This window comes from Prenolepis imparis, unplaced genomic scaffold (genome assembly GCF_030444845.1).
Source record: "Prenolepis imparis isolate NDT839.2.m4 unplaced genomic scaffold, iyPreImpa1.0 SCAF_9, whole genome shotgun sequence".
In the NCBI taxonomy this organism is placed as follows: Eukaryota; Metazoa; Arthropoda; class Insecta; order Hymenoptera; family Formicidae; genus Prenolepis; species Prenolepis imparis.
This window is the reverse complement of record NW_028141167.1, coordinates 12,822,099-12,836,850: the sequence shown is the minus strand read 5'-3', so window position 1 is coordinate 12,836,850 and position 14,752 is coordinate 12,822,099. Positions and strand designations below refer to the sequence as shown.

The following is a 14,752-nucleotide window of genomic DNA, read 5'->3' as shown; positions in this document are numbered from 1 at the left end:
CTAATTAAATTTTAAAATAATAAGTTATAAAAATTTAAATGGAAATATGTTGTAAATAATATGTTATAATGCCTTATCTGCGATTAATATTTTTTGATAGAAAGCACCTGATAACTATCAAAAATATTAATCGAGTTTAAGGAAAATTATAACATATTATTTAAAACATATTATTTTAATTTTTATAACACATTTTTATTCTAAAATTTAATTAGCAAACAAATTAACGCTTTAATCAGCTGATTTCTGTCAAAAAATACTAATAAAGCGTTAATTAAATTTTAAAATAATATTATGTCATAAAAAGTAAAATAATGATATGTTATAAATAAAATGTTATAGTACTTTTTAAACTCGATTAATATTTTTTGACAGTTATATCAGCTGATTTCTGTATCATTCTTTTTAACATAAAATTGAAGAATAACACGCGCTTGTGTTGTTCTAGTCCTTTTCTAAAAAAAAACATGTTAAATCGATTCCCGCAATTATTGTTGACAATCATCGCGAGGATCAGCAGTTTGACAGTTTATCCAAAATTAAATTAAATTAAATAATAATATATGTTTTAATATTTTAAATTGGATTAATATTTTAAATTGGATTAATATTTTTGATAGTTATGAGCTGCTTTTTTCAAAAAATATTAATCGCGGACAAATAAGTTTATATTAAAAGAATATATTATAATATACTCGTATATTATTAACATATCTACAACATATTATTATAATTAAAATTATAATATTTTGTAATAAACACAGAGGATTTTATCTTAAAATTTACCCTGAAAATCATGGTAATCATGGGACAATATGATATGGAAAGAATTTTATGAGAATATCTCTGATTAATATTTATCACAATAATAATATCTATTACAATAAAATATTAAATATGTTTGATTAATTTTACTATGCAGTTTAGTAAGAAATAATCCCAGCTCATTTGCTTTAATAATATAATTTTTTATGATGTTCATCATTTATGAGATATGTACAATATGTAGAAACTTAAATAGAAGTTTTGTATTTGAAAAATATTAATGTTTTATTTGCAACAATTCTGATAAATATATAAGAGTTAATACTTTTACAATTTACTTCGATTTTTGCATATATTATAGAATGTAGACTTCTGAGTATATATTTTGAATTACGTGAAAGTCACTTTTAATTTGAAAGATATGACGTTTTAAAATAAAAAAAATTTACATATAATTCAAAGCATGCAATTCAAATGCCCATACTTTATAATATTTATAAAAATTAAACTGAATCATGAGAGTGTCAGTTTTTGTATTATTATCAAAACTGCATAATATTTTTATGCTCTTAACTTTTTCAACTTTTTAAAATATATAATAACCATATATAGAAATAAAAAATGGAATTAAATTTAATTTTAAACAATTTCCAATAACACAAATAAAATATATAATATATACATAAAATATATAAAATATTTTATTGTTGCAACTCTCTCTTTTATCATTGCATAATTTTAAGTTTTATATATTAACGACAGAGAGAAAAAAAGATTTGATTTCTTTCCAGTTCTTTTCTGATATGTATATTTCTTATACATATTATTATATGTCTAACATAATTTTGGCTGATCGATTGAAGAGCTGATTCAGTCTCTAATTGAAATAATTTGGCACTCACCGATGCAGCGAGACGGGGGGTTGTAATGTAACGATGTTTATCTGTAAAATACAAATATATTCAAATTATATAAATATATAATTATATATTATATAAATATCAGAAATTATTAAAATAGTGTTAAAAATTACATTTTGAAATAATAATAAGTCAAAAAATTAAAATATTAATGTTTGTAAATGTGTGTGATATGTTATAATACCTTATCCGAGATTAATATTTTTTGACAGATATCAGCTGATTAAAGCGTTAATTTGCTAATTACATTTTAAAATGTTTTAAAATTTAAAATAGTAATGTTTTAAATAATATGTTATAATTCTTTTAACTCAATTAATATTTTTGACAGTTATCAGCTGATTTCTGTTAAAAAATATTAGTCGAGTTTAAAGTATCATAACATATTATTTACAACATTATTATTATTATTATTTTATTATTATTATTTTAATTTCTATAACATATTTTTATTTTAAAACTTAATTAGTAAATTAACGTTTTAATCAGCTAATTTCTGTCAAAAAATATTAATCAAATTTAAATAAACTTTACATTATTTTTTTTTTTAATATTCTTTTTAATACAAAAACCGAAGAATGGTGCGCGCGAATCGTGCGCTTGGATTGTTCTAGTTCTTTTTATAAAAAAGGTATGTTAAGTCGATTCTCGCAAGTATTTTGTTGCCTCTTTTTCGCAATTATAATTGGCTGTCTCGATTCGCGTCGTGCGTTATATTTGTAGCATCGAGAGGCTATATAATATGTTATAATATTTATATAAATATATAAATAATATGTTATAATATTTAAAACTCGGTTAATATTTTTTGACAGTTATCAGCTGATAACTGTCAAAAATATTAATCAAGTTAAAAGTATTATAACAGATTTAAAACATATTATTTTATTTAATTTTATTTTGGACAAACTGTGAAACTGCTAGTCCTCGCAATAACTCTCGACTCTCGATGCTATAAATATAACGCAAAATGCAAATAGAGACAGCTAATTAACATTGCAGAAAAGTGGCAACAATACTTCGAGACTTTCGAAAATTGACTTAACATGCCTGTTTTAGAAAGATAAATTTTTTTAATTAAAATATTTAATAGTAGAAGAATTAGTCACGCGCATTTCATAAATAATTAAATCTACATATCTCTTAAATATAATACAATGTAGAAATTGTATTTTACACATATACAAATATTTATATTATAAATTATTAAAAATTATTATATTTATTATTAAATATTCTAAATATTTCAAAATATAAAATCTATGATATTTTACATTCATTATTATACAACAATGTAAAATTTGGATCATTACCCCGAAGATAAATGGATAATCTCATAAATAAAACAAATGAAAAATTAAATAAATTATATTTACCTTATCGTTGCTCCGCCGTTGCCCGATGCCTTCCTGGGCTTCCGACCTCTCTCTCTACCCGCGTCGTTTCTTTTTCTTCGAAACACTTGCACTCGCGTTACTTTTTTCGTTCGCGACGCGCGGCGACGCCCGGATTTTAGATATCATCACATTTTCGACGCGTTTCGGTAAAACGCGAGAATCGCGAGAGCTTATTCGCGCACGACCGATGCTCCATTTTCGCGTCGCCGCTTTTTTCAAGGCCAACTTCTCGCAGGGCCTTATCGAACGACGATGATGCGGCGACTACTTCACGACGCACTCAGGAGTCGCCGACATTCCAAGAAATGGGCACTACATTTCACAATTGAACGACGTAGAAATCGCGGATCGACAACGCCGAAAAACTCGGGAAATTCGCGTCGAAAGCGCAACGGTAATTCGATCCGCCCGTGCAATCGCGATCACGATGTCGATACACAATTTCGCGACGTGCGGCGACGCCCGGATTTTAGCCATCACATTTTCGACGCGTTTCGGTAAAACGCGAGACTCGCGAGAGCTTATTCACGCGCGAATAAAACCGATGCTCCATTTTCGCGTCGCCGCTTTTTCTCAAGACCCACTTTTCGCCGGAGCTTTACATCGAATGAAGGTGATCAAGATGGCGACTTCGCGCCGCCAAGTACTGAAGTCGCCGAAGGACGCAAGCGAGACGAACATTGAGCGAGATTCACAACCGAGGAGATCAATCTCGCGCGTGCGATCGCGATTACGATTTCGATTATACGCGACATGACCGGATCTGTACGATAATTAACCACCAAAGACGCTAATTAATATTCGTCCTTTCGCGGAGCGACAAGAAGCACGCGACCGTTAATCACGAATGGAAAATACCACGAGAAGGTAGCAGCACTTGTCGAACGAAGATGGTGACTTCGCCGCCAAGGACGCAAGCGAGACGAATATTGAGCGAGATTTACGACCGAGGAGATCAATCTCGCGTGTGCGATCGGATTTATACAATAATTAACCGCCAAAGACGCTAATTAATACTTATCCTTTCGCGGAGCGACAAGAAACACGCGACCGTTGATCACGAACAACCGAAGAACAGCACTGGAGCCAGAGTGGCACTGCCAGCTTCGGTACGCGCAGCGACACGCGCGCCAAGGTCGTAAGTGGTGGGGGTATGTAGTCGCGACGTGATTCGCCGAGCTCCCACGCCGCGACCTCTACATACCCCCACCACTACGACGTGGCGCGCGTGTCGCTGCGCGTTCCGAAACTGGCAGTGCCAGTCTAGCTCCACTGCTGCTCCTCGATTGTTCGTCACGATCAACGGTCGCGCGCTTCTTGTCGGTCCGCGAAAGGACGAGTGTATTAATTAGCGTCTTTAGTGGTTAATTATCGTATAAATATGATGACGTCGCGCATACCAACATCGTGATCGCGATCGCACACGCGAGATTGATCTCCTCCGCCGAATAATAACGCATGTTATTTTGACGACGCATGACGTCACAAGGACGAGTGCGCCAAAATCGCCAACGTCAAGGACGAGTCAAACTCGAAATATTCTACACGTATAAAGTAAATGTATGTATGCTGAATATTTTCGTATTATTATTTCTCGAAACGCGATTATTTCGTACGAACAATTAGTTATTGGTACGCGCGATTAATTGATTGTGACAATTAACGATTCAGAAGCATATTGACGAGACAACTATTTTCATCGAAACAGGTATTTCACGCAAATTATATTTTGTACACGCACGTGTATATATACATGTTAAATACTTTATTAAAAAGTTGTAAGAAAAATGTAAAACATAAAGGAGATTTGTAATAAATGGACTTGTTATGACAATGTAAATATGAATGATATTTACATATTTAATCTCTAATTTATAAGAGGTTAGACACACACATCTCTTAATTTTTCAACAATATATATGCATAAGCATTAAGAAGAATAAAATTTCTAAACAGAGCACGAATAAGTAATTAATATAAGTTACATTAATATGATAACTTTCACGATGTAAAATAATAAAAATAATTGATGAATAAATTAGATTATTATTGTCTATCTGTTTTTTACACTATATTTATTATTAATAAGAGTATAAATATGTTATCACATTTTCTTTATGCTTCACATCGTTGTTATAACTTTTTAATAAAACATTATAACATTAATAAAACAGAGGCTTATACGTTTATATAATATTTTTATTCTCGCAGAACATATACTAGCATAATTTGACTAGATGTTCTTGAAATGTGTATATTTTATGTATATTATACATATATATATTACTGATAGTAAATGTTAACTATTAAATTTATACAGAAATTTATTCTATTTAATGAAAACGAATGAATAACTCTAAATAATAAATATGTAAATGATTATATCACTTTAAAAAATTATTAAACCTAATATTTGAGTATATGCACTTATTTTTGATTGAAGGAAGAAAAAATATTTACAAAAATTAATTTTTACTTATATGTTTTACTATATTTAATTCTAAATTTTTATATTTCAAGAGAAGTAAAATTATGTGATTTTCATAAATTAAGGGAAAATAGAATTAAATTATTACATTTTTTTCAACAACTTATAATTCCTATATTTTAAACTTCTTACATTTTCTTAATTTATTAAAATCACAATGACTTGACATATATAATTTATCTTCAAGTAAAATTGTTTGTTAAAAGTTAAAGGTTTATTATTTACTTAATATTGATAAATATATCTATTTATTTTTCTCAAATATATCTATTTATTTTTCATACTTAACTTTTTTGCAAAAATACCTCAATTTTTAATCGCTTATAATTCTAAAACTATTGAAGTTTCCTCATTTTCTCAAACTGGAGAGTCTTAAATATTTTTGAGATATTTCTTTCTTCCAAAAGAACAACAATACGAGTTTACTTATAGCGATTTCTACATTTAAAAAAATTATATTTTAATTAACATGTCTGTAAGTTGTGCATTTCTAAGCATTCTTATAGAGTATTTAATTCTAATTCGTGTATATGATTGTGAATATTATAAAATTCAGTATGCTTTTCTTTCTCTCTCTCTTTCTCTCTCTGATTTCCAGTTTATAAATTAAAGGTAAAGTACAGTAACTAGCAAAAATAAAAAGCCGTCTTATCTATAAGACTGGTTTGCTTCACAAAGGTTAAAATATTTGTTATAAGCTTTCTATAATTGAAAGTTATTAATTAAGTATTTTTTATTAAAAAGGAATAATTTTTTATTTAATATTATATGTATTTCTAAACAATCGTATATTTAAGAGTGACAAAATGAAAAAGCAAATTAAGGTATTATGTTTTAATTTAATTGTAATACTTATAATATTATTATATTATATATTATTTATATATTATTATATTATTATATTATTTTTATAATTTTTTAAAGATTTTCTTTAGCCTCAATAACTTTTTGAAGTCTTCTTAGGATGCTTTCAATTAAATTTTGAAATGTTATAAATCCAGATTCATAATTTTGTCACTCTTAAATATACGATTGTTTAGAAATAAATATAGTAATAAAAACTGATTCCTTTTAATTAAAAACAATTAATTAATAAATTTTCAATTTCAGTTATAAAAAACCTATAACATATTTTTTTATACCTTTTCGTGGCTTTTCATTTTTGCTGGTCACTGTATATGAATAAAATTATATCACACGTATCCATCGCTATTTTATATCAAATCAGTACACCTAATAATTTCCTGTTCTCATTTATAAAAATCATACCAGTCGTATACGAATGAAATTACTTGTCTCTCGCGACGGGGGTCAGCACAAAGGAGGGCGACAGAATAGTAGTTGGACGAAGGGCAACAAACCCCATCGAGTATGACTTTCAATCGGGCCAAGGGCTTTTAATCAATCGAATCGATTCAAAAGATATTAATCGAGTTTAAACATACTATAACATTTTATTTAAAACATTATTTTATAATTTGTATTACTAATTATTCTTTTAAAATTTAATTAACAAATTAACATTTTAATCAGCTAATTTCTATCAAAAAATACTAATAAATCGTTAATTTGCTAATTAAATTTTAAAATAATAGGTTATAAAAATTTAAATGGAAATATGTTGTAAATAATATGTTATAATGCCTTATCTGCGATTAATATTTTTTGATAGAAAGCACCTGATAACTGTCAAAAATATTAATCGAGTTTAAGGAAAATTATAACATATTATTTAAAACATATTATTTTAATTTTTATAACACATTCTTATTCTAAAATTTAATTAGCAAACAAATTAACGCTTTAATCAGCTGATTTCTGTCAAAAATATTAATTGCGGATAAAGTATTATAACATATTATATTACTTAAAATATATTATTATAATTATAATATGTTGTAAATAAAATCATATGTTATAATATATAGTTATAATATATGTATAGTTTGTCCGCGATTAATATTTTTTGACGCAGTAATCAGCTGATAACTGTGAAAAAATATTAATCCTAGATAAAGCATTATAATTTATTATTTTCAACATATTACTATTTTAATTTTTATAATTTATTATTATTTTAAATTTTAATTAGCCAATTTACGCTTTATTAATATTTTTGACATACATCAGCTGATTAAAGCGTTAATTTGCTAAATAAATTTTAAAATAATATTATGTTATGAAAATTAAAATAATAATATGTTTTAAATAAAATGTTATAGGACTTTAAACTCGATTAATATTTTTTGACAGTTATCAGCTGATTTCTGTATAATTCTTTTTAACATAAATAAATTTGAGGAATAATTTCTGCGTCAAAAAATATTAATCGCGGATAAAGTATACATATATTATAACTATATATTATAACATATTATTTTATTTACAATATATTATTATAATTAAAATAATAATATATTTTAAGTAATATAATATATTATAATACTTTTTATTTTATTTTATTTTATTTTGGACAAACTGTCAAACACACTGCTAACTCTCGCGATGACAGCTGCTCGATGCTATGAATATAATGCACAACGCGAATCGAGACAGCCAATTAGTATCGCAGAAAAGCGACAACAATGTCAATAACATGCATTTTTTTAGAAAGGGATTACATAAATTATTATATTATAAAAATTATAATAAATATTTATATAATATAATATAATAAATATATTATATTATAACAAATATAATATTATATTATAAAAACATATTATAAACATAATATTATATGTTGTAATGTTAAATTATAGCACTTATACACGTATAAGTAATAAATTTACGAGATGTGTCTCTTTTTTTAATTGCCACTTTTCTTCATCTAAAATCTCAAGTTTTAGAGTGAATATTCTTGAAGATATGTCATTTAAATCGCGGGACTTTTCGCGCGCATCGAAAAACCTGCGCGAGCATCGCGCATGCGCGGCTCTTCTCCCCGGTCCAAGGAGCCACAAAACTGGTGTTCGTCCGAACAGACCGAGCGATTGTTGCATAATTATACGTGAGTATAAACAACCGCGCCGGCCTATCAATCGATCACCTGTCGATTATCGAGGTCTTAATACACCCCAATTACGACGGATAAGTCTTTTAACGCATTTTAATCAGCGCGATAATTACGTAATATCTTTTCCCCCCCGAAGACAATTAATTATGTAAGGATGTTTTTTCCCCCCGATGCTCCGTCGACATTTATAATAAGCACGTTTTTCACGTTTCCTCTCCGAAAGTCTGTCGTACCTTGATCTTCAGCCGCGCAAATGTGTAATTAAAAATGAAAGGGGAGCACATAACCTATAATCGTTATGTTGGAATTTCCTGCTTGTCTCGTGTCAGCACGATGCGATAAGATTCCTCCCCCTTCCCTGCGCACTGATAAGGATCGAACGAACTATAAAGCTAATCCATACTTGGAAATGACTCGATTAATGATTTGATTGCCTGTACTTAACAGAAACGATGGTGGCACATACGGTTCTTCTGGACTTCACGGTGTCGAGTAGCGTGATCGCTGATATGGAAAAGCGTTCCGGGTTGAAGTCGGCGATCGGGAACGTGCTGGCGGAACACTTCATCGGTCTCAAGCCATTGACAGAGTCTAATATCGATGGCAGTTTGCTTGTTTTGTATACCGGACCTAGGGGCAGTCTGATCACTGTCAGAGGATACACGGAAGGTCTGATTACGTTAAACATCGAATATTACAAGCAGGACGACCAGGAGGCGCTGCTGACCTTTGAGGTATGCACCAAAAGTTGAACAATTTTTTGACAAGTGATGTGGTAGATAATACCTTCCTTACGAATGAGATAATTTCGAGAAAAGTACATTATACCCTTCTATATATGTGTATAGGCGGAATTTTGTAATTATTTATTCGAGTTTCTCCGAAAATGTAAAGAGGAATGAATAGCGAATGTAGGTTTTCGTTAGAAAATTTTTGACAAACAATGAATGAACAATGCGACATAACGTGATAAAACTTGGCTTAATTAAAACAGTAAAATGTTTTAATTAAAACAGGCTGTTTTAGAGAAAATCAGAGAAAAATTAAAACACCAAACACAAGTTTCCATTAGAAGATTGTAAGAAATTTTTTGAAACAATTTATTATAAACGCATCGATACATATTTACATGACTTGGTGCTTTTTAGTGATAAAATTTTAAATCAAATTAAGATATAAAACAGTAAAATATTGGTTGTTGAAGAAAAGGGTTTAAAAATCTAAGAAGCATATAATACTTTTTTTCTCTCTTACTGGACCGAATATCAAAAATATTTAATTAATATATTTTGAAAAATTTATCTCATCCAGAGCAAAGGAGATTTTCGATTTTAATAATACAAATTATTTTGTTTAAATTTATCGTTGAGAACCATTCGATTTCTTATTAAGATTAAACAATTAAAATCATTACTTCTTTGGTTTTTATTTCTCTTTTCTTTCTTTCTCTCTATCCTTTAAAATAAAAAAAGTGACAGATATAATTAGATTTATATTATTAATTATAACTAGGAACAATATTTAATTAATTTTATTAAACTCTTAAAACTAATTATACAAATTTTTCATACTTGCATTTACAAAGCTGCTTTGAAATGTGCAAGATTGAGTAAGCACATTACATTGTGTACAAACGAAGGATTGCATTATCTTATCTAAACGTATGGCGATAAGATAATTGTTATATTTAGTTCGCAATAAAGAGTATTAATATGAGAACGAAATCATAAGGATCTATTTTTTCGATTTTGTTAATTAAACATTTTTTTATTCAATGTCTAAGTACTATATGTCTTGTTAGTCCCTTCTTTTTAACATTCTATATAGACATTTTTTATAACGGAAGTAGGAAATATGATATAACTGACAGAACATTGTAGCAGTTGCGATACTTGGAAGCTGATGTTGCCATGGCTTTGAACAGCCAGCGCAGCAAGCACTTACCACCAATAAGACGAGGAACCATATATGACCTCTATCTGACGCTATCAGGTAGAAAATGTTTTCCCTCAATTAAATTTTGTTCCTCGTTTACTTTTCCTAACACATCTACTTTACATATATGTAGATTTATATCATGGAATATTTTTTATGGCATAGAGAGAGTCACAATCGCTATTTGACTGTCATTACTAGATATTTAGGATATAGGCCGCTTGCCAGGAATGCTAACTTAATTTTCTTTTCCCAGCACTGTAACGTTCAGCCCAAGTTTTTTCTATCCAACACCCTCAATTTGTTCATAAAAAGATTTTAACTATTTATTAAATATGTAATATATTCGAACATATATATTTACATCTACAATTGTCTCTTATCCCTTCTTGATCGTACGAATAAAAGCTCTTAGGCATCTAACTCAATACGTAGGACGTATTTCATTATCAGGCTTACTTCAAGACTAGTTTTGTAGCATTATGTGCGAAAGACAATCAAAAGAGGTCAAAAGAGATTTATAAATGTATGGCTTGCATTATAAATTATTATCGTTAGCTTTGTAATATTTTTTTCCCTTATGTGTTGTTTTAACAAATTAAAATTCTGTTAAAATAATCTTTACACATAACTGTTTGAAGAATTAAGATTTTGTTATCTTTGTTTTGAATTAAGATATTGTAATTATATATACAAGATATGTGTATAATATATATTTTTGCAGTATAAAATTATAAAATAGTTAGCTTAAGATGTTATTTTTATAATAATTTATTTCGTTATATCTTTTTCAGTGTTTGGAGATTCTTAAGCCTTTTAAATTCTGAAATTATTAAACTTTTCTATTTGCAAATCTTTGTCACACTTTTAGTCGTACGATTCTCGATAATACATATTACATACACATACATGTACATGCAGATACAGCTGTCTTTATCATGTTTCGCGTTTTACCGCTTTGTTACGTATCATTTGTTTGGACAAAAATAAGTTTTGCCATATATCATGGCTTGCCAGATTTTGACACCTTTTTTTAGCTTCCTTAACAACAAGGAGTGTAGCGATTCCGTTTTACAAGATAGTGTCTTTGTTCTGTTCATTCATTGGTTCGGCTTGATGATGATGATGATGATGATGATGATGATGATGATGATGATGATGATAATGATGATGATGATGATGATGATGATGATGATGATGATGATGATGATGAAATAATGATGATGGTGATGGTGATGATGATAATGATTGATGATGATGATCATGATGATGATGATGATGATGATAATAATGATGATGATGACGGTCATGACAATGATGATGATGGCCGATCGTGATAGTTGGCCAAAGAATTGGAAGCGGCATTGCAGACAGCAGCAACCGCTACACGGTCGCACACGCTTACCCCAATTAAACGCGGTGGACCTTTTGAGAGATACTTTCCTACCGCCGGTGAGTTTTTATTTATAATTATGTTTACGGACCAGCTAACGACCGCTCTTACGAAGGAACTGCTTGTACTTAAGGAGCTCGATCGAATTGGAAAAAAAAATCTAGTATTACACATCGATTTGTAAATGTTTGTATTATAAAATGTCCTCATGCTTTTGGTTTTATTTTAAAAAATATAATAAAATATGAATAAAGAATAATGAATAAAGAACATCTCTATTTAAAGTATTATATATCTTCTCAGGCGTTTAAGCTCGAAACTCATCGAGCCATAAATCTATAAAATTGACTTAATTAAATGTTTGATTTTATATATAGTTGAAGTCTTATATAAGATCTAGAGGCTTGGCGAGATTTCTAATTCTAGACACCTTTTTATACATTTATTAATAATTCATTGATATGTACGTAAAAACAAATCTCTGCCGGTTTCATTAGAAACGTCCTTCCCATTTCTTCGCGTTAATATCGAGGACATTATATTTGCACGACGAAGCGACCGCAGTTTTTGATAGTATCTTTTACAATCGTCCTTCCTCTCACATCACTTTTCCATTTCTGGTTATGATGCTAACGTTCTCCCCCCCATGCGTGTTATTAGCTTTGCCTTGCGATACCTCGTTTTCTATTTTTTGCAATGTTTTTTTATATGTATAGAAGCATGCTTTAAATTAGCATTTTATTATATATGAAACGACGTATAAGTATTGCCAATAAAAATATTGTTCTCATTTAAGATGAACGGCTACTGGAATACGACATCGATAAGCTCGTGTTCGAGGCCAGATCACCGTATCAGAAGGTACAAATTGTGCACTCCAAGTCGCTGGGCAATCTGCTAGTACTCGACGAGTTGCAAAGTAAGTTGACATTGTGTTTTAATTTTGCCTCTACTATTTATACAACTTACTAGAAATTCTTCCATAGATATGTCCGAGGCAGATCTTATATATACAGAAACATTGATGCAGCGTGGCAAAGAGAACTACGCTGGGAAGGAAATAGTAATACTTGGCGGTGGCGATGGCGGCCTATTATGGGAGTTGTTGAAGGAAAAGCCAAAGTTCGTCACAATGTTGGAAGTACGTAAGCTGGATTTCACACAATTGTACAATCTGTACTACTTCTTACTTACATTTTGCGTTCACATTTGGCTTACAGATAGATGACATTGTCATGAAAGCTTGTAGTCAGCATATGCGAAGCATATGTGGCGATTGCCTAGACAAGAGAAAGGGCGATAATTATGAAGTAAGGCTTAATTCTTGAATTTTTGTAGATTATTGTACACGTTTAAATTTATAGGAATAATAATTTTTTTTATATAGATTATTGTCGGCGATTGCGTGAAAGCATTAGCGCATATGATTGAGGAAGGACGACAATTCGATTACGTCTTTGGTGATTTGACGGATATTCCTATTAGCACAACGCCACACGGTGATGCCTGGGATTTTATTAGATTAATTTTAAACTCCTCAATGAAGGTTTTGAAACCTTCCGGAAAGTATATGACGCATGTAAGTATTTTTATTTGTTTCAAGTCTAAAATTTTATTTATTACGTAAAAAATATTAACTTTAAATGATAAGCATTAGTAAATATTACAAATTAATATATTTTGTTGTTTATATATAATGTTGTTTATATATATGTTTTTCGAACATAGGGAAATGGTGCGTCTTGTCCAGAATCCTTGAAAATGTACGAAGAGGTTCTTCTACAACTGTGCGTGCCGGTTACATTCACAAAGGATCGCGCCTTTGTTCCGTCCTTTTTCGAGGACTGGATCTTCTATCAAGTCTCACTGAAATGATGGAGCAAAGGATATTTGGGCAGAACTTGGAGGATCATAATAAGTTGGCCTCCTCACAATCGACTATCTCTTTTATGACCCAAGCTTTACTCCTTAGTTCTAGCCTCATTAATTAATAAGATTAGTTCCTGAGCGAGAGATAAATCAAACTATTATGGATTAATTCATCTTGTAACACATTGATTAATTATGCTATATTCTCTCGTCAGATTTGTGAGAGAATTTTTGTATAACATTAATATAAAACGGCAGCATTGGAAAATGAGTTCGAAACGCAATAAACATATGTAATTAAAAGCTAATAGCAGTTTTTACACTGATTGACTTTATGACAATTTTATTTTAATTATAATAATTTTTAAACTAATTTTTATTTTCTTCTGTAAATACAAGTTTTCTTCTCTCTTCCATTGCTGCCTCAATAATATTGTAAGTTGCTTTAGTTCAAAATCGCTGGACGAAATATTCAAAGGTGCTGACACTTTTATAAAAGTATGTAACGAAAGAATTACAAGTTTTTAATCTATTTTTTTGTTTGTTCTTTTTATTTGTAAGGATAAGATCAACTTTTGTTGTTAATCCTTTATCTCTACATACGATTCTTGAATATATTTAAAATTTAAATATCTTTGTATTTCTCTTTTTAATACTCTTAATCAATGAAAGGATTAACAGCACCAGCAGGCTCATGTTATTGCCTGTATTCACGATATAATTCGTGTATTGAACCATATATGTCGATATATACAGGGTGTCCCAGAATGATGGGGACTAAATTCGTGTGCAGATTCCTGGGATCATTTGGAGACGATTTTTCCTCAGCACACAAATTTAGTCCCCATCATTCTGGGACACCCTGTATATACCGCATATATAATATGCATATATATATATCACATATATAAATATATTCTGTATTGTAAGGCACGATGTAAAAATGATGAAATTGTGTCGGGATAAATT

General features: G+C 29.6%; 1 protein-coding gene across 2 annotated transcripts; it reads left to right on the top strand.

The window, feature by feature from the left end:
- Window positions 1-8,423: 8,423 nt before the first annotated feature.
- Window positions 8,424-14,315, top strand: Sms (spermine synthase). Of its 2 annotated transcripts, none has more exons than XM_083046089.1 (8): window positions 8,424-8,580; window positions 9,034-9,320; window positions 11,862-11,973; window positions 12,711-12,833; window positions 12,901-13,055; window positions 13,135-13,224; window positions 13,302-13,493; window positions 13,643-14,315. In XM_083046089.1, the coding sequence occupies exons 1-8, from the start codon at window positions 8,439-8,441 to the stop codon at window positions 13,787-13,789; spliced, it is 1,248 nt and encodes a 415-aa protein (XP_082902215.1). In that variant the 5' UTR covers window positions 8,424-8,438; the 3' UTR covers window positions 13,790-14,315. The 2 variants fall into 2 exon arrangements, with proteins under 2 accessions (XP_082902215.1, XP_082902216.1); XM_083046090.1 differs by lacking the exon at window positions 11,862-11,973 and adding an exon at window positions 10,467-10,578.
- Window positions 14,316-14,752: the final 437 nt, after the last annotated feature.